The 21,592-nt window shown below is 43.2% G+C and overlaps 1 protein-coding gene across 1 annotated transcript; it reads right to left on the bottom strand.

Annotated features, from left to right (window-relative positions):
* Window positions 1-17,689: 17,689 nt before the first annotated feature.
* On the bottom strand, window positions 17,690-21,140 carry LOC125539567 (uncharacterized). Its single transcript, XM_048703056.2, has 4 exons — window positions 20,855-21,140; window positions 20,657-20,770; window positions 18,488-18,610; window positions 17,690-18,109 (listed from the first exon to the last, which is right to left on the bottom strand). Exons 1-4 carry the CDS (start codon window positions 21,011-21,013, stop codon window positions 18,104-18,106), a joined length of 402 nt encoding a protein of 133 aa, XP_048559013.1. The 5' UTR covers window positions 21,014-21,140; the 3' UTR covers window positions 17,690-18,103.
* Between the last annotated feature and the right edge of the window lie 452 nt (window positions 21,141-21,592).

Raw genomic sequence — 21,592 nt, 5'->3', positions numbered from 1 at the left:
CGCCTCCCCCCTCTCCCTTGGCCCTATATATAGTGGGGGGAAGGGAGGGCAGCCCAATCTAAGCCCTGGCGCCTCCCTCTCCCTCCCATGACACATCTCCCTCCTCCCGCAGCGCTTGGCGAAGCCCTGTTGGAATCCCGCTACTTCCACCACCACGCCGTCGTGCTGCTGGATCTCCATCAACCTCTCCTCCCCCCTTGCTGGATCAAGAAGGAGGAGACGTCGCTGCTCCGTACGTGTGTTGAACGCGGAGGTGCCGTCCGTTCGGCGCTAGGATCATCGGTAATTTGGATCACGACGAGTACGACTCCATCAACCCCGTTCTCTTGAACGCTTCCGCGCGCGATCTACAAGGGTATGTAGATCCACTCCTCCCTCGTTGCTAGATGACTCCATAGATAGATCTTGGTGACACGTAGGAAAATTTTGAATTTATCCTACGTTCCCCAACAGTGGCATCATGAGCTAGGTCTATGCGTAGTTTCTATGCATGAGTAGAACACAAAGTAGTTGTGGGCGTTGATTTTGTTCAATATGCTTACCGTTACTAGTCCAATCTTGATTCGGCGGCATTGTGGGATGAAGCGGCCCGGACCGACCTTACACGTACTCTTACGTGAGACTGGTTCCACCGACTGACATGCACTAGTTGCATAAGGTGGCTAGCGGGTGTCTGTCTCTCCCACTTTAGTCGGATCGGATTCGATGAAAAGGGCCCTTATGAAGGGTAAATAGCAATTGGCATATCACGTTGTGGTTTTTGCGTAGGTAAGAAACGTTCTTGCTAGAAACCCATAGTAGCCACGTAAAACATGCAAACAACAATTAGAGGACGTCTAACTTGTTTTTGCAGGGTATGCTATGTGATGTGATATGGCCAAAAGGATGTGATGAATGATATATGTGATGTATGAGATTGATCATGTTCTTGTAATAGGAATCACGACTTGCATGTCGATGAGTATGACAACCGGCAGGAGCCATAGGAGTTGTCTTAATTTATTTATGACCTGCGTGTCAACATAAACGTCATGTAATTACTTTACTTTATTGCTAACCGTTAGCTATAGTAGTAGAAGTAATAGTTGACGAGACAACTTCATGAAGACATGATGATAGAGATCATGATGATGGAGATCATGGTGTCATGCCGGTGACGATGATGATCATGGAGCCCCGAAGATGGAGATCAAACGGAGCAAAGTGATGATGGCCATATCATGTCACTATTTGATTGCATGTGATGTTTATCATGTTTTTGCATCTTATTTGCTTAGAACCACGGTAGTAAATAAGATGATCCCTCATTAAAATTTCAAGAAAGTGTTCCCCCTAACTGTGCACTGTTGCGAAAGTTCGTCGTTTCGAAGCACCACGTGATGATCGGGTGTGATAGATTCCAACGTTCACATACAACGGCTGTAAGAAATATTTACACATGCAAACACTTAGGTTGACTTGACGAGCCTAGCATGTACAGACATGGCCTCGGAACACAGAAGACCGAAAGGTCGAACATGAGTCGTATAGAAGATACGATCAACATGAAGATGTTCACCGATGTTGACTAGTCCGTCTCACGTGATGATCGGACATGGCCTAGTTGACTCGGATCATGTAATCACTTAGATGACTAGAGGGATGTCTATCTGAGTGGGAGTTCATAAGATGAACTTAATTATCCTGAACATAGTCAAAAGGTCTTCGCAAATTATGTCGTAGCTCGCGCTTTAGTTCTACTGTTTAGATATGTTCCTAGAGAAATTTTAGTTGAAAGTTGATAGTAGCAATTATGCGGACTAGGTCCGTAAACTGAGGATTGTCCTCATTGCTTCATAGAAGGCTTATGTCCTTAATGCACCGCTCAGTGTGCTGAACCTCGAACGTTGTCTATGGATGTTGCGAACATCTGACATACACATTTTGATAACTACGTGATAGTTCAGTTAAACGGTTTAGAGTTGAGGCACCGAAGACGTTTTGAAACGTCGCGAAACATATGAGATGTTTCGAGGGCTGAAATTGGGATTTCAGGCTCGTGCCCACGTCAAGAGGTATAAGACCTCCGACGATTTTCTTAGCCTGCAAACTAAGGGAGGAAAGCTCAATTGTTGAGCTTGTGCTCAGATTGTCTGAGTACAACAATCGCTTGAATCGAGTGGGAGTTGATCTTCCAGATGAAATAGTGATGGTTCTCCGAAGTCATTACCACCAAGCTGCTAGAGCTTTGTGATGAACTATAATATATCAGGGACATATATGATGATCCTTGAGATATTCGCGATGTTTGACACCACAAAAGTAGAAATCAAGAAGGAGAATCAATTGTTGATGGTTGGTGAAACCACTAGTTTCAAGAAGGGCAAGGGCAAGAAGGGATACTTCATGAAACGGCAAATCAGCTGCTGCTCTAGTAAAGAAACCCAAGGTTGAACCCAAACCCGAGACTAAGTGCTTCTGTAATAAGGGGAACAGCCACTAGAGCAGAATTACCCTAGATACTTGGTAGATGAGAAGGCTGGCAAGGTCGATAGAAGTATATTGGATATACATTGTGTTAATGTGTACTTTACTAGTACTCCTAGTAGCACCAGGGTATTAGATACCGGTTCGGTTGCTAAGTGTTAGTAACTCGAAATAAAAGCTACGGAATAAACGGAGACTAGCTAAAGGTGAGCTGACGATATGTGTTGGAAGTATTTCCAATGTTGATATGATCAAGCATCGCACGCTCCCTCTACCATCGTGATTGGTGTTTGCGTTGAGCATAGACATGATTGGATTATGTCTATCGCAATACGGTTATTCATTTAAGGAGAATAATGGTTACTCTGTTTATTTGAATAATACCTTCAATGGTCTTGCACCTAAAATGAATGGTTTATTGAATCTCGATCGTAGTGATACACATGTTCATGCCAAAAGATATAAGATAGTAATGATAGTACCACCTACTTGTGGCACTGCCACTTAAGTCATATCGGTATAAAACACATGAAGAGGCTCCATGTTGATGGATCTTTGGACTCACTCAGTTTTGAAAGGTTTGAGACATGCGAACCACGTCTATTGGTGTATATGCATGAAGAAACTCCATGCAAATGGACCGTTTGGACTCACTTGTTTTTGAATCACTTGAGACATGCAAATCATACCACATGGGCAAGATGACTGAAAGCCTCGTTTTCAGTAAAATGGAACTAGAAAGCAACTTGTTGGAAGAAATACATTTTGATGTGTGCAGTCCAATGAGTGCTGAGGCGTGTAGTGGATATCGTTATGTTCTTACTTCATAGATGATTTGAGTAGATGTTGAGTACATTTACTTGATAAATCACGAGTCTGAATTATTGAAAGGTTCAAGTAATTTCAGGGTGAAGTTGAAAGATCGTCATGACAAGAGGATAAAATATCTATGATATGATCATAGAGATGAATATCTGAATTACGAGTTTGGCACAAAATTAAGACATTGTGGAAATTGTTTCACAACTAATACAGCCTGGAACACCATAGTGTGATGGTGTCTCCGAACATCATAACTGCACCCTATTGGATATGATGCATACCATGATGTCTCTTATCGAATTACCACGATAGTTTATGGGTTAGGCATTAGAGACAACCACATTCACTTTAAATAGGGCACCATGTAATTCCGATGAGATGACACCGTATGAACTATGGTTTAGAGAAACCTAAGCTGTCATTTCTTAAAAGTTTGGGGCTGCGACGCTTATGTGAAAAAGTTTCAGGCTGATAAGCTCGAACCCAAAGCGGATAAATGCATCTTCATAGGACACCCAAAATAGTTGGGTATACCTCCTGTCTCAGATCCGAAAGCAATAAGGGATTGTTTCTAGAATCGGGTCCTTTCTCGAGGAAAAGTTTCTCTCGAAAGAATTGAGTGGGAGGATGGTGGAGACTTGATGAGGTTATTGAACCGTCTCTTCAACTAGTGTGTGGCAGGGAACAGGAGTTGTTCCTGTGGCACCTACACCAATTGAAGTGGAAGCTTATGATAGTGATCATGAAACTTCAGATCAAGTCCCTACCAAACCTCGTGGGATGACAAGGATGCGTACTACTTCAGAGTGGTACGTAATCCTGTCTTGGAAGTCATGTTGCTAGACAACAATGAACCTACGAGCTATGGAGAAGCGATGGTGGGCCTGGATTCCAAAATGGCTCGAGGCCATATAATCCGAGAGAGGATCCATATATGAAAACAAAGTGTAGACTTTGGAAGAACTACTTGATGGTCGTAAGACTGTTAGGTACATATGGATTTTAAAAGGAAGACGGACAATGATGGTAAGTATCACCATTAAGAAAGCTCGACTTGTCGTTAAGATGTTTTCCGACAAGTTCAAGGAGTTGACTACGATGAGACTTTCTCACTCGTAGCGATGCTAAGAGTCTGTTGGAATTATATTAGCAATTACTACATTATTTATGAAATCTTGCAGATAGGATGTCAAAACATTGTTTCCTCGACGATTTTCTTGAGGAAAGGTTGTATGTGATACAACCGGAAGGTTTTGTCAATCCTGAAAGATGCTAATAAGTATGCAAAGCTCCAGCAATCCTTCTAAGGACTGGAGTAAGCATCTCGGAGTTGGAATGTACGCTTTGATGAGATGATCAAAGATTTTGGGTTTATACAAAGTTTATGAGAAACTTGTATTTCCAAAGAAGTGAGTGGGAGCACTATAGAATTTCTGATGAGTATATGTTGTTGACATATTGTTGATCAGAAATGACGTAGAATTTCTGGAAAGCATATAGGGTTATTTGGAAAGTGTTTTTCAATGGAAAGCCTGGATTAAGCTACTTGAACATTGAGCATCAAGATCTATAAGGATAGATCAAAACGCTTAATGGTACTTTCAAATGAGCACATACCTTGACATGATCTTGAAGGTGTTCAAGATGGATCAGTCAAAGAAGAGTTCTTGCCTGAGTTGTAAGGTATGAAGTTAAGACTTAAAGCTCGACCACGGCAGAATAGAGAGAAAGGACGAAGGTCGTCCCCTATGCTTAAGACATAGGCTCTACAGTATGCTAAGCTGTGTACCGCACCTGAAATGTGCCTTGCCATGAGTCAGTCAAGGGGTACAAGAGTGATCTAAGAATGGATCACAAGACAGCGGTCAAATTTATCCTTAGTAACTAGTGGACTAAGGAATTTTCTCGATTATGGAGGTGGTAAAAGAGTTCGTCGTAAAGGGTTACGCCGATGCAAACTTTGACACTAATCCAGATTATTCTGAGTAGTAAACTGGATTCGTATAGTAGAACAGTTATTTCGAATAGCTCCAAATGTAGCGTAGTAGTTGCATCTACAAGATGACATAGAAATTTGCGAAGTACATACGGATCTGAAAGATTCAGACCCGTTGACTATAACATCTCTCACAAGCATAACATGATCAAACCCAGAACTCATCGAGTGTTAATCACATGGTAATGTGAACTAGATTATTGACTCTAGTAAACTCTTTGGGTGTTAGTCACATGGGGATGTGACCTTGAGTGTTAGTCACATAGCGATGTGAACTGGATTATCGACTCTAGTGCAAGTGGGAGACTGTTGGAAATATGCCCTAGAGGCAATAATAAATTAGTTATTATTATATTTCCTTGTTCATGATAATCGTTTATTATCCATGCTAGAATTTTATTAATAGGAAACTCAGATACATGTGTGGATACATAGACAACACCATGTCCCTAGTAAGCCTCTAGTTGACTAGCTCGTTGATCAATAGATGGTTACGGTTTCCTGACCATGGACATTGGATGTCATTGATAACGGGATCACATCATTAGGAGAATGATGTGATGGACAAAGACCCAATCCTAAGCCTAGCACAAGATCATGTAGTTCGTATGCTAAAGCTTTTCTAATGTCAAGTATCATTTCCTTAGACCATGAGATTGTGCAACTCCCGGATACCGTAGGAGTGCTTTGGGTGTGCCAAACGTCACAACGTAACTGGGTGGCTATAAAGGTACACTACAGGTATCTCCGAAAGTGTCTGTTGGGTTGGCACGAATCGAGACTGGGATTTGTCACTCCGTGTAAACGGAGAGGTATCTCTGGGCCCACTCGGTAGGACATCATCATAATGTGCACAATGTGATCAAGGAGTTGATCACGGGATGATGTGTTACGGAACGAGTAAAGAGACTTGCCGGTAACGAGATTGAACAAGGTATCGGATACCGACGATCGAATCTCGGGCAAGTATCGTACCGCTAGACAAAGGGAATTGTATACGGGATTGATTAAGTCCTTGACATCGTGGTTCATCCGATGAGATCATCGTGGAACATGTGGGAGCCAACATGGGTATCCAGATCCCGCTGTTGGTTATTGACCGGAGAGTCATCTCGGTCATGTCTGCATGTCTCCCGAACCCGTAGGGTTTACACACTTAAGATTCGGTGACGCTAGGGTTATAGAGATATTAGTATGCGGTAACCCGAAAGTTGTTCGGAGTCCCGGATGAGATCCCGGACGTCACGAGGAGTTCCAGAATGGTCCGGAGGTAAATAATTATATATAGGAAGTGCTATTTCGGCCATCGGGACAAGTTTCGGGGTCACTGGTATTGTACCGGGACCACCGGAAGAGTCCCGGGGGTCCACCGGGTGGGGCCACCTGCCCCGGGGGGCCACATGGGCTGTAGGGGGTGCGCCTTCGCCTATATGGGCCAAGGGCACCAGCCCCAAGAGGCCCATGCGCCAAGAGAAGAGGGAAAGGAAGAGTCCTAAAAGGGGAAGGCACCTCCAAGGTGCCTTGGGGAGGAGGGACTCCTCCCTAGCCGCACCCTTCCTTGGAGGAAGGGCCAAGGCTGCGCCTCCCCCCTCTCCCTTGGCCCTATATATAGTGGGGGGAAGGGAGGGCAGCCCAATCTAAGCCCTGGCGCCTCCCTCTCCCTCCCATGACACATCTCCCTCCTCCCGCAGCGCTTGGCGAAGCCCTGTTGGAATCCCGCTACTTCCACCACCACGCCGTCGTGCTGCTGGATCTCCATCAACCTCTCCTCCCCCCTTGCTGGATCAAGAAGGAGGAGACGTCGCTGCTCCGTACGTGTGTTGAACACGGAGGTGCCGTCCGTTCGGCGCTAGGATCATCGGTGATTTGGATCACGACGAGTACGACTCCATCAACCCCGTTCTCTTGAACGCTTCCGCGCGCGATCTACAAGGGTATGTAGATCCACTCCTCCCTCGTTGCTAGATGACTCCATAGATAGATCTTGGTGACACGTAGGAAAATTTTGAATTTATGCTACGTTCCCCAACAGATCACACCTTAGTAATCTTTGGGTATTAATCACATAGCGATGTGAACTAGATTATTGACTCTAGTAAACCCTTTGGGTGTTGGTCACATGAAGATGTGAACTATGGGTGTTAATCACATGGTGATGTGAACTATTGATGTTAAATCACATGGCGATGTGAACTAGATTATTGACTCTAGTGCAAGTGGGAGACTGAAGGAAATATGCCCTAGAGGCAATAATAAAGTTATTATTTATTTCCTTATATCATGATAAATGTTTATTATTCATGTTAGAATTGTATTAACCGGAAACATAATACATGTGTGAATACATAGACAAACAGAGTGTTACTAGTATGCCTCTACTTGACTAGCTCGTTCATCAAAGATGGTTATGTTTCCTAACCATAGACATGAGTTGTCATTTGACTAACAAGATCACATCATTAGGAGAATGATGTGATTGACTTGACCCATTTCGTTAGCTTAGCACTTGATCGTTTAGTTTGTTGCTATTGCTTTCTTCATGACATATACATGTTCCTATGACTATGAGATTATGCAACTCCCGTTTACCGGAGGAACACTTTGTGTGCTACCAAACGTCACAACGTAACTAGGTGATTATAAAGGTGCTCTACAGGTGTCTCCGCAGGTACTTGTTGGGTTGGCGTATTTCGAGATTAGGATTTGTCACTTCGATTGTCGGAGAGGTATCTCTGGGCCCTCTCAGTAATGCACATCACTTAAGCCTTGCAAGCATTGCAACTAATGAGTTAGTTGCAGGATGATGTATTACGGAACGAGTAAAGAGACTTGCCGGTAACGAGATTGAACTAGGTATTGAGATACCGACGATCGAATCTCGGGCAAGTAACATACCGATGACAAGGGAACAACGTATGTTGTTATGCGGTCTGACCGATAAAGATCTTCGTAGAATATGTAGGAGCCAATATGAGCATCCAGGTTCCGCTATTGGTTATTGACCGGAGACGTGTCTCGGTCATGTCTACATAGTTCTCGAACCCGTAGGGTCCGCACGCTTAACGCTACGATGACAGTTATATTATGAGTTTATATGTTTTGATGTACCAAAGGAGTTTGGAGTCCCGGATGAGATCGGGGACATGACGAGGAGTCTCGAAATGGTCGAGACATAAATATCGATATATTGGACGACTATATTCGGACTTCGGAAAGGTTCCGAGTGATTCAGGTATTTTTTGGAGTACCGGAGAGTTACGGGAATTCGCCGGGGAGTATATGGGCCTTATTGGGCCATACGGGAATAGAGGAGATAGGCCAAAAGGAAGGAGGCCTGCGCCCCCCCCCTCTGGTCCGAATTAGACAAGGGGTGCAGCCCCCTTTTCCTTCTCCCTCTCCTCCTCTTTCCTTCACTCCTACTCCAACAAGGAAAGGAGAAGTCCTACTCCCGGTGGGAGTAGCACTCCCCCCTTGGCGCACCCTCCTCCTAGGCCGGCCGCCTCCCCCCTTGCTCCTTTATATACAGGGGCAGGGGCACCTCTAGACACACAAGTTGATCAAGTTGATCGTCTCTTAGCCGTGTGCGGTGCCCCCCTCCACCATAGTCCACCTCGATAATACTGTAGCGGTGCTTAGGCGAAGCCCTGCGTCGGTAGAACATCAACATCATCACCATGCCGCCGTGCTGACGAAACTCTCCCTCAACACTCGGCTGGATCGGAGTTTGAGGGACGTCATCGGGCTGAACGTGTGCTGAACTCGGAGGTGTCGTACGTTCAGTACTTGATCGGTCGGATCATGAAGACGTACGACTACATCAACCGCGTTGTGCTAACGCTTCCGCTTTCGGTCTACGAGGGTACGTGGACAACACTCTCCCCTCTCGTTGCTATGCATCACCATGATCTTGCGTGTGCGTAGGAAAATTTTGAAATTACTACGTTCCCAACACATACAAGGTTTGATCTGATCATTACCAACTTGTAGTGTAGTGGAAGGAGGGTTTGTGAAGATCGTTTGTGTAGATCCCCGTGACTAGGATTTTACAACCTCCCAACCGTGAGGGTATTCTCCCTCAAACAACACCTCTAACGGCCCCTCGGACAACCCTTCAGCAGGCACTCACATAGAACCTCGAACTAAGATTGAAACTACAACCTCTCTACCAGGTTGCACACATCTGGTGTCAACTATCCAGCAGGGCTTTGCTGTCCAGAACTAGGCCCTACCGAAGACTAGACAACCTTTCGACACTAGGAAACTATTTCATGGAGGCATAGAAAGAACTAGAAGCATACGCGCGCTTTGATGCACCGATGGATACCAAACATTGACAGTGCGGTGGCAATTAAAGTTTTGGTTCATATGAGTCTTTATTTAGTCAATTCATATGATATCATAGCACACACTTCGTGCACATGATAAATTCATTTTTTGAGAAGCACATCTCACTCATAACTTTTTACTATTTGTTAAATACACCACAGCACACCTTCACATGGTTGTCTTCCTTCGGATCAATGCCAATGTTTTTGATTCATCAGCCATCCCACAACAAGCAACATGTACAAAATTAACATTCTTGTGCATACTGTTATCGAGATACCACAGTATCTTCTTAGGAAAATGGGGAAGCATATAGATGGTGCCACCGTCATATTTTCTCTTAGCGCAAGCCATTGGTCGCCACACTCTCCATTGAGACACTGAACTCCATAAAAGCAACCCCTTCCTTTTGGCCAAACTACGTTTGATTAGGATCCTAACACACTTGCTAATAACCGAAGCCCTTAAGAAGAAAATAATATTACTCCCATTTCACAATAAAATGTAAGTAAACCATCCGATGAGAAATTGGTCTAATAAAGTATTATCTGCAATTCCAGGATAACAATAACCTTTTCAGAACCGGACGGGCATCCATGATCCTAGAGAACCCAACATCTTTGTAAATCTGGATGGAAATGAGGTTTTATGTAGAGTATCTCATAGCTCTCACTGACAACGTGAGAATAAATTTTGATTGCAATACCAGTTCCTTTTCCTCAAACAACCATGTGGTATTTACCTCCTCACCTCAATTTCTTGCAGCTAATCTTAGATATTTGATTGCAATACTAGTTCTTGCAATCTATTTTTCACATCAACAAGATTTAGATGTGCATGCTACCACTCAACACCATCCACCAATAGGAAAAAATATTGATAGTTGAAAACTGTATCCCCACATTCATATAAACATGCGACATGAGCAGATATACTCAAGTGTGTTTCTTTTGCCCATCACTCAAATAAATACTGATAAAAAATTAAGCAGGTTTAGATAAACCAGTTACTTGTACTTTCTCTTTGATCTAATTTATCATGCCAAAAATAGAGAAAGATAATTTCGGATTCATGACTCATTGAATAGTATTTAGTGCCTTCCGCAAAAAATAAAAAAAGAATAGTATTTAGTGTCTGCTTAAAACAGAAATCATATCAGTTGCAGATATGGACCTACAATGCAGTCGTACTCCATTGTTCAGGAGTATATAAACATGTGACATTAATTACTTTACATGGTTCGGAAAGTGGAAGTAGCAGCCCTACAGCAATCAATTGTCAATTGATTTATTTATGGCTAATCTTTGGAAGATGGACAGTAAAATCACCCTCCCGCATATCGTAGTCAAAATATTAAATGAGCCCATAATCACTAACCGTGATCAGCAACACCTGAACAATCTGATGCATCTCAGAATCGTAGTAGCACCAATGAACATCGGAATTGAGCTGCAGAGGACGTGGTTGAGACAGCAATAAACACAAGAAGAAAAACGGGGGAAAGAAAATAGAAAATCGTGATATATTTGAACAACAGAATGTGAGACGCCGTCACAAGCACCACTCGGTGGCCAACTGACATCGGAGGAAAATGGAGAAGGCATCACTGCGGGCAGCCATACCTAGGCCAAGTGATGCACCGGCCGAGAGATTGTAGGATCGAAAGTATGTCTAGAGGGGGGGGGTGATTAGACTACTTGACCAAATAAAAATCTAGCCTTTTCCAAATTTTAGTTCTTGGCAGATTTTAGCAACTTTGCACAAGTCAAGCAATCAACCTACACATGCAATTCTAAGAGTATAGCAGCGGAAAGTAAAACAATTGCATATGAAGGTAAAGGAAGGAGTTTGAGGGAGCAAACGCAATGTTGACACGGAGATTTTTGGCGTGGTTCCGATAGGTGGTGCTATCGTACATGCACTTTGATGGAGACTTCAACCCACGAAGGGTAACGGTTGCGCGAGTCCACGGAGGGCTCCACCGACGAAGGGTCCACGAAGAAGCAACCTTGTCTATCCCACCATGGCCGTCACCCATGAAGTAGGTGATCTCCTTGCCCTTACAAACTCCTTGGTTCAACTCCACAATCTTGACGGAGGCTCCCAAGTGACACCTAGCCAATCTAGGAGGCACCACTCTCCAAGAGGTAACAAATGGTGTGTTGATGATGAACTCCTTGCTCTTGTGCTTAAAATGATAGTCTCCCCAACACTCAACTCTCTCTTATAGGATTGGATTTGGTGGAAAGAAGATTTGAGTGGAAAGCAACTTCGGGAAGGCTAGAGATCAAGATTTATGTGGTAGGAATGGAATATCTTGACCTCAACACAAGTGTAGGTGGTTCTCTCTCAGAAAATGTATGTTGGAAGTGTAGGCATGTTCTGATGGCTCTCTCCATGAATGAAGAGTGGGTGGAGGGGTATATATAGCCTCCACACAAAATCTAACCGTTACACACAATTTACCAAACTCGGTAGGACCGAATCATGAAACTCAGTCGGACCGATTTAGTTCAAAATGTGAATGTTAGGATTTTCGGTGGGACCGACACATCAACTCGGTGGGACCAATTTCTTTAGGGTTAGGGCATAACTAATCTCGGTGAGACCGATTACACAAACTCGGTGGGACTGATTTTGGTAATAGACAAACAGAGAGTTGGTCAGGCAAACTCGGTGGGACCGATTCGCTCATCTCGGTTGGACCGAAACGTTACGAAAGGGAAACAAAGAGTTTGCATTGCAATCTCGGTGGGACCGATCGCTCATCTCGGTTGGACCGAAATGTTACGAAGGGAAATACAGAGATTACAATCCCATCTCGGTGAGACTGAGGTACCTATCGGTGAGACCGAAAAGACAAGGGTTTCTGGCAGTGGCTATGTCAAGAGAACTCGATGGCGCCGGATAGAAAGTTTCGGTAGGGCCGACTTTAACTTTTGGTTTGGGACATATGTGGATATGAGAAAGTAGTTGAGGGCTTTGGAGCATATCACTAAGTAGTTGAGATGAAGGAAATATGCCCTTGAGGCAATAATAAAGTTATTATTTATTTCCTTATATCATGATAATGTTTATTATTCATGCTAGAATTGTATTAACCGGAAACATGATACATGTGTGAATACATAGACAAACAGAGTGTCACTAGTATGCCTCTACTTGACTAGCTCGTTTATCAAAGATGGTTATGTTTCCTAGCCATAGACATGAGTTGTCATTTGATTAACGGGATCACATCATCAGGAGAATGATGTGATTGACTTGACCCATTCCGTTAGCTTAGCACTTGATCGCTTAGTATGTTGCTATTGCTTTCTTCGTGACTTATACATGTTCCTATGACTATGAGATTATGCAACTCCCGTTTACCGGAGGAACACTTTGTGTGCTACCAAACGTCACAACGTAACTGGGTGATTATGAAGGTGCTCTGCAGGTGTATTCGAAGGTACTTGTTGAGTTGGCGTATTTCGAGATAAGGATTTGTCACTCCGATAGTCGGAGAGGTATCTCTGGGCCCACTCGGTAATGCACATCACTATAAGCCTTGCAAGCATTGTAACTAATAAGTTAGTTGCGGGATGATGTATTACAGAACGAGTAAAGAGACTTGCCGGTAACGAGATTGAACTCGGTGAGATACCGACAATCGAATCTCGGGCAAGTAACATACCGATGACAAAGGGAACAACATATGTTGTTATGCGGTTTGACTGATAAAAGATCTTCGTAGAATGTGTGGGAGTCAATATGAGCATCTAGGTTCCGCTATTGGTTATTGACCGGAGATGTGTCTCGGTCATGTCTACATAGTTCTCGAACCCGTAGGGTCCGCATGCTTAAAGTTCGGTGACGATCGGTATTATGAATTTTGTGTTTTGATGTACCGAAGGTAGTTCAGAGTCCCGGATGTGATCACGGACATGGTGAGGAGTCTCGAAATGGTCGAGACGTAAAGATCGATATATTGGACGACTATGTCCGGACACCGGAAAGGTTCCGGAAGGTTTCAGACATATATCGGAGTATCGGAGGTTACCGGAACCCCCCCGGGGGCTTAATGGGCAGCAAGGGGAGTGCGGGGCGCGCCCCCCAAGGCCCAAACCAAATTGGTTTAGGGCAAGGGGGGCCGGCCCCCTCTTTCCTTCTCCTCCTCTGCCTTTCCTTCCCCCTCTCCTACTCCTACTAGGAATAGGAGGGGTCCTACTCCTAGTGGGAGTAGGACTCCCCCTTGGCGTGCCTCTCCCTGGCCGGCCACCTCCTCCCCCTTGCTCCTTTATATACGGGGGCACGTGGGCACCCCATAAGCACACAATTGATCATTGATCCCTTAGCCGTGTGCGGTGCCCCCCTCCACCATAATCCTCCTTGATCATATCGTAGCAGTGCTTAGGCGAAGCCCTGCGTCGGTAGCATCATCATCACCGTCATCACACCGTCGTGCTGACGAAACTATCCTGTGAAGCTTTGCTGGATCGGAGCTCGTGGGACGTCATCGAGTTGAACGTGTGCAGAACTCGGAGGTGTTGTGCGTTCGGTACTTGGATCGGTCAGATCGTGAAGACGTACGACTACATCAACCGCGTTGTGCTAACGCTTCCGCATTCGGTCTATGAGGGTACGTAGACGCACTCTCCCCTCTCGTTGCTATGCATCACCATGATCCTGTGTGTGCGTAGGAATTTTTTTGAAATTACTATGTTTCCCAACAGTGGCATCCGAGCCAGGTTTATGCGTAGATCTTATATACACGAGTAGAACACAAGTGAGTTGTGGGCAATACAAGTCATACTGCTTACCAGCATGTCACACTTTGGTTCAGCGGTATTGTTGGATGAAGCGGCCCGGACCGACATTACGCGTACGCCTACGCGAGACTGGTTCTACCGACGTGCTTTGCACACAGGTGGCTGGCGGGTGTCAGTTTCTCCAATTTTAGTTGAACCAAGTGTGGCTACGCCCGGTCCTTGTGAAGGTTAAAACAGCACTAACTTGACGAACTATCACTGTGTTTTTATGCGTAGGTAAGAACGGTTCTTGCTCAGCCCGTAGCAGCCACGTAAAACTTGCAACAACAAAGTAGAGGATGTCTAACTTGTTTTTGCAGGGCATGTTGTGATGTGATATGGTCAAGACATGATGCTATATTTTGTTGTATGAGATGATCATATTTTGTAACCGAGTTACCGGCAACTGGCAGGAGCCATATGGTTGTCGCTTTATTGTATGCAATGCAATCACCCTGTAATTGCTTTACTTTATCACTAAGCGGTAGCGATAGTCGTAGAAGCAATAGTTGGCGAGACGACAACGATGCTACGATGGAGATCAAGGTGTCGCGCCGGTGACGATGGTGATCATGACGGTGCTTCGGAGATGGAGATCACAAGCACAAGATGATGATGGCCATATCATATTACTTATATTGATTGCATGTGATGTTTATCCTTTATGCATCTTATTCTGCTTTGTTTGACGGTAGCATTATAACATGATCTCTCACTAAATTTCAAGGTAAAAGTGTTCTCCCTGAGTATGCACCATTGCCAAAGTTCGTCGTGCCGAGACACCATGTGATTATCGGGTGTGATAAGCTCTACGTTCATCTACAACGGGTGCAAGCCAGTTTTGCACACACAGAATACTCAGGTTAAACTTGACGAGCCTAGCATATGCAGATATGGCCTCGGAACACTAAGATCGAAAGGTCGAGCGTGAATCATATAGTAGATATGATCAATATAGTGATGTTCACCATTGAAAACTACTCCATCTCACGTGATGATCGGACATGGTTTAGTTGATTTGGATCCCGTGATCACTTAGATGATTAGAGGGATGTCTATATAAGTGGGAGTTCTTAAGTAATATGATTAACTGAACTTAAATTTATCATGAACTTAGTACCTGATAGTATTTTGCTTGTCTATGTTGATTGTAGATAGATGGCCCGTGCTGTTGTTCCGTTGAATTTTAATGCGTTCCTTGAGGAAGCAAAGTCAAAAGATGATGGTAGAAATTACACAGTCTGGGTCTGTAACTTGAGGATTATCCTCATTGCTGCACAGAAGAATTACGTCTTGGAAGCACCGCTGGGTGCCAGGCCTGCTGCAGATGCTGTTGATGACATTAAGAACGTCTGGCAGAGTAAAGCTGATGACTACTCGATAGTTCAGTGTGCCATGCTTTACGGCTTAGAACCGGGACTTCAACGACATTTTGAACGTCATGGAGCATATGAGATGTTCCAGGAGTTGAAGTTAATATTTCAAGCAAATGCCCGGATTGAGAGATATGAAGTCTCTAATAAGTTCTATAGCTGCAAAATGGAGGAGAATAGTTATGTCAGTGAACATATACTCAAAATGCCTGGGTATCATAATCACTTGACTCAACTGGGAGTTAATCTTCCTATTGATAGTGTCATTGACAGAGTTCTTCAATCACTGCCACCAAGCTACAAAAGCTTCGTGATGAACTATAATATGCAAGGGATGAATAAGACAATTCCCGAGCTCTTCGCAATGCTAAAGGCAGCGGAGGTAGAAATCAAGAAGGAGCATCAAGTGTTGATGGTCAACAAGACCACCAGTTTCAAGAAAAAGGGTGAAGGGAAGAAGAAGGGGAAATTCAAGAAGAACAACAAACAAGTTGCTGCTCAGGAGAAGAAACCTAAGTCTGGACCTAAGCCTAAGACTGAGTGCTTCTACTACAAACAGACTGGTCACTGGAAGTGGAACTGCCCCAAGTATTTGGCGGATAAAAAGGATGGCAAGGTGAACAAAGGTAGATGTGATATACATGTTATTGATGTGTACCTTACCAGAGCTCGCAGTAGCACCTGGGTATTTGATACTGGTTCTGTTGCTAATATTTGCAACTCGAAACAGGGACTACGGATTAAGCGAAGACTGGCTAAGGACGAGGTGACGATGCACGTGGGAAATGGTTCCAAGTCGATGTGATCGCCGTCGGCACGCTACCTCTACATCTACCTTCGGGATTAGTTTTAGACCTAAATAATTGTTATTTGGTGCCAACGTTAAGCATGAACATTATATCTGGATCTTGTTTGATGTGAGATGGTTATTCATTTAAATATGAGAATAATGGTTGTTCTATTTATATGAGTAATATCTTTTATGGTCATGCACCCTTGAAGAGTGGTCTATTTTTGTTGAATCTCGTTAGTCGTGATACACATATTCATAATGTTGAATCCAAAAGATGCAGAGTTGATAATGATAGTGCAACTTATTTGTGGCACTGCCGTTTGGGTCATATTGGTATAAAGCGCATGAAGAAACTCCATACTGATGGACTTTTGAAATCACTTGATTATGAATCACTTGGTACTTGCGAACCATGCCTTATGGGCAAGATGACTAAAATGCCATTCTCCGGAACTATGGAATGAGCAACATATTTGTTGGAAATCATACATATTGATGTATGTGGTTTGATGAATATTGAGGCTCGCGGCGGGTATCGTTATTTTCTCACCTTCACTGATGATTTGAGCAGATATTGGTATATCTACTTAATGAAACATAAGTCTGAAACATTTGAAAAGTTCAAAGAATTTCATAGTGAAGTGGAAAATCATCGTAACAAGAAAATAAAGTTTCTACGATCTGATCGTGGAGGAAAATATTTGAGTTACGAGTTTAGTCTACATTTGAAACAATGCGGAATAGTTTCACAACTCACGCCACCCAGAACACCACATCGTAATGGTGTGTCCGAACATCGTAATCATAATTTACTAAATATGGTGCGACCTATGATGTCTCTTACTGATTTACCACTAGAAAAAACCTTACCAGTAGCATGGTTTTTGGACTACCAGTAGCGTAGGTTCCCACGCTACTGCTATGACGCTACATCTATTTTTTAGCAGTAGCGTGTGTTTTACCCCACGCTACAGCTAAAAAGTTAGTAGTAGCGCGCGTAACCCACGCTACTACTATTCCTAAGTACTAGTAGAATGCCCTTCTTTCCCCACGCTACTGCTAAGTAATTGAAAATTAAAAAAAAGTTAGATGCAATATTTATGGATGGAAATCAAGACACATCTAGTGCAAAGGTCACAGAACCATCTTAGCACTTGCAGCGTTTATGTATACAACATTGAAAATCTGAACTCAAAGAAATCATGAGATCCCATTTATATATCAGATGCACACAACCATCACGAAAGGTGGGTACCTTCCCTAGCGTCCCACCACCAACCTAACCAGACCACTTTTCTAAATGTATCTACCAAGGAGTCGAGGTCCTTCACCTTGGCAACCTCCAGACGGTGGCATCGAGGTCCTCCGCCTCGGCAACCTCCTGACGGTGGCGTCAAGGTCCTCCAACTCGTCGACCTCTGGCGTCACAATCACCTGGACAATCATCTATGTGACGCAGTCGCCGGGCTTCATGGTGAAGTCCGTCTCTGAGTTGTTGAAGAGCACGATGCCCACCGGGTGCGGTAGTCCGTGACGATCACCCCTGCGCCCATGTCGGGAAAGTGAAAACTGCTTGTTAGTTCTTGTCCTTGTGTAGATCCGGTAGGGTATTTTCTTCATTTATCAATCTCTTTTAGTCTTTTATGAATCTTTGAAACGGAAACACACCTACTAAATGCATACCCTAGCTATACGTGTTCATGCTATCTTGTTCAACATTCTGTTCAACATTTATTGTTGCATGGATAGGGAAATAGACAACCAAGGACTTCAGAAAATCAATTCCCATTGTTTTTTCAAAACAGGGAATAGGCAAAGTCTATTTTGAATTTTGATATTCCATGCCAACTTCAAGTATATATGCTACCATGTAATCTTGGAACGTGGATCAAAATGAGATTTCAGGCTTTGTCAACCTTACCATGATCAGTACTAAATTCTCTAGGCTGCTCAACCTTTCCTTGTAGGGATCATTTCTTTCACCTAGTATCTCGTTGTTAAGTTTGGGAAGAAACCTGCTTACGTTCAGATAGTCATCCATATCCTGAAGAAAAACACAGTATACATTTTCAGTGACTCACAATATATCATTGAATATTGCTCTGGTTTACTCTAAGAATAATTGTTAAAGATCACCCAATGTTTTCTTACAATCTTCCACTCTGTGAAGTAGAAGTAAAAACTGAAACCGAAAAACTGAGTGATTTCTATTAACAAGACATCGCCTATGTAATATTGTATTGAAACGGACAAACTGAAATATTAGACCAATCTTATTATCTACTGAACACCGACCCTCACTTGTTAATCTTGTTCAGATGTTCACTTACTACACATCTAAACATCTACATACAGCTACAAACAAGCTTCTGATGACCAAACATATTTTTTCATCAATTAGATTTACATGGCACATTTTTCCCCATCAGTTAGCTACAAGACTCTACATACATACAGGCAAAGCAATTTCACCAAGAATCAACTCCTTGCATATATAATGAATTAATTTTCCGTATTATTCTGAATGACAATTTTATAAAAAACAAAAACTACTTTATTTTGAGGTTGTACTTGCAAGTTACATATACTATTCATAAATAAAAAGAAACAGCAGGTGCAGTGTTGTACTTGCAACACAAGCAGAGCACTGAAGCTCAAAATGGAAAACCACTTGGCCAATAGCAAGAAGACAGGGGTAGTTATGAATGACCATTTAATATTGTAGGACACAGAGAACTCCCAACAGAACCCTCAGTCGTTGAACAAATTTAATTCTAAATAAAAGGAATACACATTTATGCAGTATGAGATCATGTTAATTGGTTGCAAGACTGAAGATGGCCCAATGCTAGTGCCATCAGAACTGAGCTATTCAAATTCAGGATACTGAAATGTGAAAACAGGGTGCAGATTACTACTATCCATGGTGGAAAGTAAAAGGGACCCAATATATAACTTAAATACAACCTAGTTAGTTAGTGGAGCTTAATTCATCAGCCACATTAGTACGGACATTACGAATTGCCATAAGCAAAGCAGCAGCTACCTGCGGGGCTAATAAGCAGTTGATACGCCACAACAATACATACAGATTGCGCGGACACAAACATTGGTCCATCCACGATATGATTAGAAAGTTAGTAGCATAATGCAGCAAGCATGCTTACTAACTTAGTAGCCACCAGCACAATATTCTGCCGCTTATAATATAAATTTGATTATAACAAGAGGAGAAGAGGGGTGAGAAGAGTTGCCTGGCGACAGGATTAGCTGGTCCGGCAATAGGGAACTTCAAATACTCAGTATCCCATTCAATTTTGACTACTCATGAATTTTGTGGCATCAAATGTGTCAAGCTAAAAAATCATAAAGAAGCTATACTATGATAACCCAAGCTGACTGCAATTTGTGAAATCACAAATAGCATTAGTTGACATAAAAAATAAGACAAAAGCTTTGTGCTGATCACAATTTAACTTCATTTTAAAATCCCAGTCACCTTCATTTGTTCACCCATGCCCTTTATCAGCAGCTCAGCTGCCACTAAGTCAACGCCACACCTTTTGTGGTCCAGGCTATCTATCCTATAACAGTGCATGACTGAATTCATGACACAAAGTAGTTACAGAACAATGAAAGAATGTCGAAACACATAAACAAGAATTGGCATTTCTTGCTTCCTTAAGAAGGTTTGCCATAAACATAGCTGAGCTAATTAAGGTAAATTAGAGTATTGTTATTTGTAAAATAAAAAATGCCATTGCATCTCATTTAAGTAAAATTCAGCTCTAAGTATTGCACTCCTACATTATACAGTGGATAAACATACATTGAGAACCTGAACAACTAAAAATACAACATCTATTATATACAGGAAGAACAATGCATAAATAAGTGTCTATGAATAATTAAAAAAACTTCAATGTAAATTACTATTTCTGATAAATAAATGAAGATAAAAAGCAGCAGCAGGTGCAAGCTAACCTAATTAAAGATTCAGTTTTCTCCTCTCTGAAGATAAAAAAGTTTCAGTTTGGTTGTGACACCTAACGCCATTAATTCAGGCAGAGCATGAGAGGGAGAGAGGGACCTTGAAGAGTAGGAAGAAGCAGACCCGCAGGAGCAGTGGTCTTCTCTTCACTTGTAGGTGGAGCCCTGTGCATGACCCCCATGGAGAAGAGAACAAGAATGGAGCCCTGCTGCCCTGTGCGTGAGGAATCAAGGAAATCAGGGAAGGTAATCCAAGATGGTCAAGGAAATCAAGGATGGAGCCCTACTGCCCTGCTACCTTGGCTTGACGATTTGCAGGTCCGCTCCATCCACTGGGCCATCTCCGTCGAGGTCGTGGCGGATGGATCTGACCTACACGGCCGATCTTCCTCCCGCTTGCCTTGTCTTCCCTAGTGATGAGATGGGGGAAGGAGGAGACGGTGTGGGAGGCGTCCATGGAAGAGATGGATCCATGGGCAAAGGGAGAGAAAGTGTGGGGATGGTGGCCGGCGGCGATGGGGAAGAAGGCGCAACATGGCACCGAGGTTGGATCTGGATCAGAGTAGGGAGGAAGGGGGGAGAGAGAACTGTTGGAAATATGCCCTGAGGCAATAATAAATTGGTTATTATTATATTTCCTTGTTCATGATAATCGTTTATTATCCATGCTAGAAATTGTATTGATAGGAAACTCAGATACATGTGTGGATACATAGACAACACCATGTCCCTAGTAAGCCTCTAGTTGACTAGCTCGTTGATCAATAGATGGTTACGTTTCCTGACCATGGACATTGGATGTCGTTGATAACGGGATCACATCATTAGGAGAATGATATGATGGACGAGACCCAATCCTAAGCCTAGCACAAAGATCGTGTAGTTCGTATGCTAAAACTTTTCTAATGTCAAGTATCATTTCCTTAGACCATGAGATTGTGCAACTCCCGGATACCGTAGGAGTGCTTTGGGTGTGCCAAACGTCACAACGTAACTGGGTGGCTATAAAGGTTCACTACATGTATCTCCGAAAGTG

This window comes from Triticum urartu, chromosome 2A (genome assembly GCF_056163025.1).
Source record: "Triticum urartu cultivar PI428250 chromosome 2A, HENAU_Tu73, whole genome shotgun sequence".
NCBI lineage: Eukaryota > Viridiplantae > Streptophyta > Magnoliopsida > Poales > Poaceae > Triticum > Triticum urartu.
The sequence above is the reverse complement of the archived record's forward strand: the minus strand, read 5'-3'. Positions and strand labels throughout refer to the sequence as shown.